Here is an 8478-nt window from a genome sequence, read left to right on the forward strand (position 1 = left end):
AACACTGCTCTGGAGGCTTTTCTCAGAGGAAAAGATGTTTTTGCTCTTCTCCCGACTGGTTTCAGCAAGAGTTTGATCTATCAATTGGCTCCTCTTCGTCGTCGCTCTGTTAGTACGTCATATGCTTCGTTGATCTGATTGGTTTATTTGGCCCGTCTATCACCGACATAGGCCAATCAGCTAACCAGTATTTTTGCCCCATCCCAAAATTATTTCAACGGAAGGTTTCCAGATGGATATGCGGAGCAAATGCAGCAAATCCATCTGGCGGAGTCAGGTTAACGTGTCTTACCTGCCATCAAGATCTGCTGCTAATCAACAAGAGCAGCAATTGCAAAATTTAATCATGTCATTCTTTCCTGTCCTCCATGCATCATTTTTGCAGAACGTTTTTTTTAAGTGGTATCTGACATCTATTTTGTTACTAATCAGATCTTTGAGGAGGGATTTATTGTTATCATTCCTGGTGGTCCTATATGAACTTATGCTTGTTAGGTTTTCTGTAAAGTAAAGGGAGTCACAACTGTTGTTTTTTTTCACCAACTTAAGTAAACAAATAAATTTCTTGGGTTTATGGATAGTGTTTGCAGGTCATAAATCTTTGGACTATTGCTCAGTAGTCCAAAGTTCAATTTTCAGATTAAAGTAACATCCAGTTTGTTTATAAAAGCTTGCAGAGTCTGGAATAAGAGCGAAGACGGCGAGTATTAATTTCCACACTTGGTAATTATTTAGTGTAACATGACTTGATACCTGCCCACACTGCTAAAGGTTCCAAACCCTGGTTCAATCTCCTTGGTGTTTCTGTAATTGATTTGCCAGGGAACTCATCTGACCAGATCAAAGTAGTATGTAATTGAATTAAAATTCAATCCATAAATACTTTGCTGATCGCGAATGGAAATTATATTTAGTTGTAACTGTTTGTACTAGAGTTGAGTGCCTGTAGGCACTAAGGCTCTTTGAGCATCTTTTATTGCGGTGGATCTGATGAAGCTTCTAACTAAAGACACTGTTGTTGTACAACAATCACTTGCCTCTGTCCTTAATTATCTTAATTTTATAAAGAAACTCCTAAAGAAAACTCCCTGGAGAGAACAAGCCTCGTTGAGCTCCAAGTCCCCAGTTCTGATGCTGCTACCCGAACAGATGATCACACAGGAGTTAGCACTGTCCTTCAATTATAAGTGCCATTTTCTTTAAAAACAAATAAACATAAATAAAAAAATATTTTTACATGCCTAAAAATCAAGTGTGGATTTTAAAAAAAAATCTATTTTTTATAGAGTGTAAAAACTTTATTCCATTTGGCTATTTAGTAAAGTGATGTTTATAATAATGGGATAAATATATATGTTTGCATAGGCTATTGGTGAGCAGGAACACCCATAGCAGTTGTGAGAAATTATCTATCAATAATAACCTTTTCCATCTCTTTAGAGAATTTTCTGGTCTAACGCTAACGGCTGTTTGGCTCCTTTTGTGTCGCCACTCTGGAAGGTAATTTACTCTCATGACAAATCAACTTTCATCTTTTTCAGTAGATTAAAGCTTGTTTGTTTTCCTTCTTTACTGTCCTTTATCAGAGGCCCTGTTGGGATGCTGCGAGTCTCCACAGCTGTTGGCATCACAGTTTTCCCGATTGTGGCTTGGCTTTACTACCACTTCAATAAGGAGCTGAGATCAGACTGGCCTTCACACTGTAAAACTGCAATTTAAAGGAGCTATATTTGAGGTTGTCTGCTTTTTATAAACTTTTTTGTTGTCTGTTGGAAAGCCCGATCCTTTACCAAAGAAATGCTGTTTTTTGTGGACCTGCTTAATAAAAAGGCATTAAAAACAATAATTTCATTTGTTTGTTCATTATTAAATTATAATAAAATAAACTTTGTCTCTTGAAAATAGAGTCTGGATTTTATAAAAATAAATGCTTTAAACTATTTTCTGCCTCTTTTTTTAGTCTGCAATCCTAACTTTCTACCCTTGATGGCAGCAGAGAGCCTCCAGGCTTGAAATAAACAGTAGAAGAAGAAGCGTCTGAAACGGCTGATTTCAGATCAGTTCATTTACATGCTGTAATGCTAATCTTAAGTCGACCGACCTTGGCAAACTGACACGAGAACAGCAGTTTTTTTTTCTCTCCAGCTTTTCTCTTTCTATGTAACTTCCGTGTGTTTAGCAACAGCGGGTCTGCAGAGGTTAAAGCCAACATGAGCGTCCTGTTTCAGCGCTGCTGGCTGGTTCGGAGTAAAGCCGTACCGAACCGAGCCATCAGGCTGGCTCACAGCTTCATTCAAAGGGAAACTGGATCCAACCGGACGCTTTCATCGCGAGCAGATCTCGTCCACCTGGTAGGTCAAAGCTAGGAACTACCGCTCTCTTTGGGAAACCAAACTCGATTGGGAAAATCAGGCAAATTAACGCCTATGTCACATTTCCTTAAATTGGAATAAAAAATGTATATATTTTTTAATTTTATATTTATCTTTGGGCCTTACTACGGTATTCGGTGATATAACTTATCACATTAATTTTAATTATACTAGTGAAATTTGCTTTCTTTTGCTTAATGAATCTAATTACTGTCATATTTTGCTCTGTGGTCTCTTGCAGGTGAGTGTCAGTCGGTGGCAAACCTACAGAAGAACACAATGGCTCAAGTTTCATGGATCGAGATCATTTTCCTCAATGCCTCCACCCTCATCATCATCAGGCGAGAAGACTAAGAAATCAGGGGTAGGTGGAAAGAAAGCGATCACATCTTATAAAAGCTTTATAGTTCATCTCAAATGTGAGGTAAAATTTTCCAAATGTTATCTGATTGCAAAATACCTAAACTAATGCTTAATTGGAGAACTTTTTGAACGTTTCAAAATTCATCAGACGTATCTGGTCCACAGCCTTTAATCAGGACTTCAGAGTTTGTTTCCAGCTTAGAATAGATTAGATTAGATCAAGGCTGCACTTTAAAAAAATTAACTTGTCAAGAGAACTGTTCTAAACAAAATATCTTTTTTTTTACACTTGTGTATACAAAATGACAAAATAAATCTAAGATTAAAATTTGGTGTCTAATGAAGCCAAAGGCTAGCTGTCTTTTATGATTAAATATTCTGTGCTCATTCTAAATGCTTTGTCTAGATCCATAAACCCAAATAAGTAGATTAAAACACATAATTTTAGTTTCTTAATGTAGGAAGAAAAGCATACATTTTAACTCCTTTATTATTCTGTTAAACCCTGACAGAAATGTTATAATAGAACTGCTGAAGCTACACATTTTTTGTCATAGCTGGAGGAGCAGCAAAAGAAAAATGCAGGACTCTGGAGCCACATATGGCGGGCCCCTGGAACTCGCCTCTCTAGAATCTACCTTTTCTTCTAGTGAAACCATTCTTTTTAATCATTTGGATGTTATCTCATAAACTAACTTAAATTATAAAGAATAAAACAATTCTTGTTAACACATAAACCTGGGTTAGGGATTTAAAAACTATTTATTTAGCACAGTGCAGTACAAAGACAATTCAGAGTGCTTTACACCAGGGCTCTTCAAGACCAAGGACCCCCAAACTGATGGTAAGAAGGAGCAGGGACCCCCTAATTATATATATTGTATGAAATTGTGTTCTATCAATCTGGTCCTATAGTCACTCTATTACATATGGAGTAATGTAACGAAAGTAATTTCTCCCTGGGATTATTAAAGTATTTCTGATTCTGATTCCTGGTTGATGGGACAGGTGTTGTGAATGAAACGGTGTCCAGCTTGAAAGAGCTCCTGTGTGTCGCTGAATGTGTGCATTGATGACTGAAAGACATCTTCTGTCTCCATTGATCTGTTTACTACAGTGTGTTGAATTAACGTTAATGTGGATTTAAAGACATTTCAATTAGTGGAAAAAAATTGCAGGGGGGAATATAAAAAAAAAAAAAAAAGGCTAATCAAACAAAACTTTTGCGACCCCCCCCATGCAGTACCTCCGTTGACCAACTAGCCGCTTTACACTCGACAGTAAAAAACTGCAAGTAAAGATAAAAAACATGAAAAAAGTAGTTCATTGAGAGGACTCTAGCTCCACTGAGTGACTGATGGAGAAAATTAGAGTGATTTATACGGTAGAATAACTGAGAGCTGGAACAGTGTTTTTGTTACAAACATTTGGAGAAGGATGTTTTTATTTATTCCCTCATTGAAATAGTTGCTTGGTTGATCAGGGAAAAACTAGAGGGAGCAGCTGTTAACAGCCATATGTGCAGCGTCCCCTACAAGGGGAGAGAAAACTTTAAAATTAAACTAATAACACTGAGTAAACAGTTTACCTTCAGGAGTCAAAAGCAGCTCTAAATAGGTTTTTCATTTTGGCTTAAAAGAACTCAGACTTTCAGCACTTTTCCAGTCTTCTGGGAGTTTGTTCCAGATCAGTGGAGCAAAGGAACTAAATGCTGCTTCTCCAGGTTTGGTTCTAGTTATGGGTGAACAGAGTCGGCTGGAACTAGAAGACCTGAGTGGTCTGGGAGGTTGATGCACTGACAAAAAAACTGTCATGTTGTCAGAACAGAAGGATTTTAAAGTCTATTCTCTGAGATACAGGGAGCCAGTGGAAGGACTTTAGAACTGGGGTGATGTGCTCTACTTTCTTAGTCTTAGTGAGGACACGGGCAGCAGCGTTCTGGATCAGCTGCAGCTGTCTGATCCACTTTTTAGGCAGACCTGTGAAAACACCGTTGCAGTAATCAATTCGACTAAAAATAAACGCATGGATTAGTTTTTCCAGATCATGCTGAGACATTAGTCCTTTAATCCTGGAAATGTTCTTCAGGTGATAGAAAGCCCACCTTGTAATTGTCTTTAAATGCTTTTGGAGGTTCAAGTCTGAATCCAGCACTACACCTAGACTTCGGGCCTGATCAGTGGTTACTAGCTGAAGCGACTGAAGCTGTGTGCTAACTTTAGATCTCTCCTCTATTGGTCCAAAGATTATTACTGCAGTTTGGTTTTTATTCAGTTGAAGAAAATTATGGCACATCCAGGCATTGATTTCTTCTAAGCATTTCCTCAGTGCTTGAAAGCTAAATTTAGACCAAGAGCTTCTTAATCACTCCTAAATGCTGAATTAAACCAAATGATGGGTTTACAGGTTTGTACATTTAAACTCCAAACTTATGAACCCACCTATCTGAACCCGTCCTGCTGAGGTGTACGGATCTGTTTCATATCAGCTCCTGTTCTTTGTCTTTTAAAGCCTGTGACGTGGAAATCATTAGCGGTCACTTTCGCCCTTGGAGGTGCTCTGCTGGGAGGGATGAAATATTTCAAGAAAGAAAAAGAGGAATGTGAGTAACTTCCTTCATCAAAGTGATGCTTAAAAACTTTTGGAAGAAGAACCAGACATTTTCATGATGTCCGGGACTAAAAATCTGTTTTATTTTTTTCAGTGATTGAGAAAGAGCGGAACAAATCTATCGGGCGGCCGGCGCTGGGCGGGCCGTTCTCGCTGGTCGATCACAACAACAAGCCCACCAAGAGCGAAGACTTCCTCGGCCAATGGATCCTCATCTATTTCGGCTTCACTCACTGCCCCGACATCTGCCCAGACGAGATAGAGAAGATGATTGAAGTTGTGGATGAAATAGGTAATGAAATCCGTCTTCAAATACAGAAAAATTAGAGATAATCACGTTTTAACAAACAGCCTGTTTGTGTTTGGTTTTCTGCAGATAAAATCAAGGCTCTTCCAAACTTGACGCCCATATTGATCACAATAGATCCAGATAGAGACACTCCAGAGGCCATGGCTGCATATGTGAAAGGTATCGGATCAACACTGCGAACCCTCTAACTGTTAGAAATTTTCAGACTAAACCAAGGAGTCTGTCCTGTTAGAGTCTAACAGGACAGACTCCTTGGTTTAGTCTGAAAATTTGGAAGAAATCCTGAACTTATACTTGGAGTTTATCCTGTTTTTTGACTGTTGTCCAAAATATTTTTAATTTTATAAGGAATTCTTCTTTGTGAAATCATCTAGAAGAGTTCCTAAAACAGAACAGTCCTTCTTTATAAAGTTTCTTTAAAATACGGGATGTTTATTAAGTTAGGACCCGAACCATTAATCTATAATGGATAAATGAAGTATAGACATTTTGAAACATGCCCTCTATATGGGTAATTTGCTCCATCCAGAATTCTTAAAGAAGCAGTTTTGGTTCAAATTCTGTCCAAATCTCCTTTTAGCACATTTTACCATCTGCTTATAAATGAATTAACTGAAAAGGTAGTCAACAGATGAACTGATTTACAAATTATCCTATTTCTAGCTCTTTATAGATCTATGTAGCACATGCAGTTATGGCTGGAACAATCAGATTAATTGTGATCGATTATTGAAATAATCGTCAACTATTTTAGTAATCAATTAAACATTAAATGGAGTATACAGATGGTAAAACACATCTTAAACTGACAGAGCAACCCGCTTGGAGCACTAATTATGTCAAATTTGTAATAAAGTATTTAAACATTTTGCATTTAAGATAAAAAACATTTTCTGTAAATGTTTTCTATCCAGAACTCTAAAGTGGAAAAGTTTTAGTTTCACCTGGTTTAATTTCGTAAAAAAAAATAAAATAAAAAAAAAAACTCTTTAAGGAACCTTTGGCTTTCTGATTATTAATCAATTAATTGAAAGAAATAATCAACAGATTAATCAATTTGCAAAATAATCGTTAGTTTCAGTCCTACATGCGGTGCTGGTTCCATCGGTCCAGATCATTTTTTCCCCTCTCTGTGGTTCTGTTGATGTCTCACAGTCTGATCTCTCTATCAGAGTTTTCTCCAAAGCTGATTGGTCTGACGGGGACGACGGCCCAGGTGGACGAGGTCTCCAGGGCCTACAGGGTGTACTACAGTCAGGGGCCCAAGGATGAAGACAACGATTACATCGTGAGTCTCAGCTGTTCCACTTTTATTTAAACATTTTGTCTCCGTGGAGCAGAACTAACCCTGATGTTGTTTCTAGGTTGATCACACCATCATCATGTACCTCGTTGGACCCGACGGAGAGTTTGTTGATTATTTTGGACAGAATAAACGGAGTGTGGAGATCATCAGCTCCATAGCGGCTCACATGAGGAAGTTTAAGAAGGGCAATTGATGGTGCAGCCCATTAAAGCCCACCATGGACTTGAAAGTTTGTCTTCAGGGGTTTAACTGCTGCTGTCTTATCATTTTTACTTTATATACATCCATAAATGTATAAAGACTATTTCTTTTCACTAATGTGCTGCTTTTTGATCTTTTTACAAGGTTTCCTATCAGCCATTTATGCCCATTTAAACCCAAATATTTATTTATTTTTTGTATAATTGCCCGAAGAAAATAATTCCTCTATTGATCAAATCCTGATTGTAGCTGATGAAGGAAACCAAATAAATTATTATTAAAGGTAATGGATGAGCAGTTTGGAAAAAAATCTTCCTGTTTCCATCCAGATGGTTGATTTTGGATCCACCTAGCGGTCAGAAAACATATTGCATTTCTTCTTTCCCTTTGTGTGCAGTTGTTTAAGATGGTATTCTGAATTTTAATCTCTTTTAAATTCAGAATACCAGAATAGCTTTCAAACCTGGGACTTCTTGAAACTTTTGAATTTTGAAAAAAATCTGCAAGCTTTAAAATGATTCTTCATGTTTTAATAAAATGTATTAAATAATGATTCGGCTGATTTGAAGAAACATACATTTATTTGGCTGCCAAAGCTTTTAAACCACATCTTTGTATCACTTCTAGGTTTTTTTTGCTATTTGTCCAAATGTTGATAAAGATCCAATCACCATGACTGATGAAAATAAGGAAATTGGACTTTGCTTTGATTGAGATTCTGATACTAATGAACCTTTTTCAAAGTGTTTAGAGTTTTATAGCTGAACTGAGGTGTGTTAAACTAGGTTTTGATACATGAATAATCTAGAAAGTTTTATGTCAACCAGCGGAACTTTTTCATCTCTGATCCGACACCAACCTGATACTTTTGAGTATTTACCGCTCCCATATTTATCTAATAGGATATCAGCATGAATCACATACTTTTATTGCTCCTTTAGTGGCGCGTAATTTGGAAAATGCTTTACATGTGTTATTAGTAAAATGGTGACCAGGTTCAATAACAAGAATAATTGACCCATTTATTCCTAATCGTTTACAGAAACCAGACAGAAGCACAGCATGGGTGTGGCTGTGCTAATATTGGAGACTTTAGATGCAGGCCGATGTATTTGAAGTTTAATTGGCTGATATTGGACTAATCTGATATCGGATCTTGACATTCCTAACATAAGGATGTAGAATTATGTCTACTTTCGCAGCGTCTCCCCTCATACTTTAACTACATTTTTCTTTTAAAACTGAAAGCCAGGGATCTCTGCAATGTTGAAGCCTTCTGCAAAAATAGTTTTTGTATTTCAGTTTTGCTTTTCTGT

At 37.2% G+C, this 8478-nt stretch overlaps 2 protein-coding genes across 2 annotated transcripts in view; both read left to right on the forward strand.

Annotated features, from left to right (window-relative positions):
- The window catches only part of tmem220 (transmembrane protein 220), a 3767-nt gene extending 1919 nt beyond the window's left edge, over positions 1-1848 (forward strand). The window contains exons 5-6 of the mRNA XM_015385908.1: positions 1441-1500; positions 1587-1848. Of these exons, the coding sequence (XP_015241394.1) occupies positions 1441-1500; positions 1587-1719 (193 nt within the window). The 3' untranslated portion in view covers positions 1720-1848. The remainder of the gene's footprint in view (positions 1-1440; positions 1501-1586) is intronic.
- A 264-nt stretch (positions 1849-2112) lies between these two features.
- Positions 2113-7924, forward strand: LOC107091756 (protein SCO1 homolog, mitochondrial). The gene is made up of 7 exons (XM_015385895.1): positions 2113-2351; positions 2614-2736; positions 5247-5337; positions 5440-5637; positions 5722-5814; positions 6828-6943; positions 7020-7924. Exons 1-7 carry the CDS (start codon positions 2211-2213, stop codon positions 7152-7154), a joined length of 897 nt encoding a protein of 298 aa, XP_015241381.1. The 5' UTR covers positions 2113-2210; the 3' UTR covers positions 7155-7924.
- Positions 7925-8478: the final 554 nt, after the last annotated feature.

This window comes from Cyprinodon variegatus, unplaced genomic scaffold (assembly GCF_000732505.1).
Source record: "Cyprinodon variegatus isolate N-32 unplaced genomic scaffold, C_variegatus-1.0 Scaffold351, whole genome shotgun sequence".
Classification (NCBI taxonomy): domain Eukaryota; kingdom Metazoa; phylum Chordata; class Actinopteri; order Cyprinodontiformes; family Cyprinodontidae; genus Cyprinodon; species Cyprinodon variegatus.

Bases quoted from the DNA above. Each gene is read 5' to 3' on its own strand.
- LOC107091756 (XM_015385895.1), top strand. From the start codon at position 2,211: ATGAGCGTCCTGTTTCAGCGCTGCTGGCTGGTTCGGAGTAAAGCCGTA. The intron at 5,638-5,721 runs GTAATGAAATCC...GGTTTTCTGCAG, and splicing joins TGAAGTTGTGGATGAAATAG to ATAAAATCAAGGCTCTTCCA. The intron at 5,815-6,827 runs GTATCGGATCAA...TCTCTCTATCAG, and splicing joins CATGGCTGCATATGTGAAAG to AGTTTTCTCCAAAGCTGATT.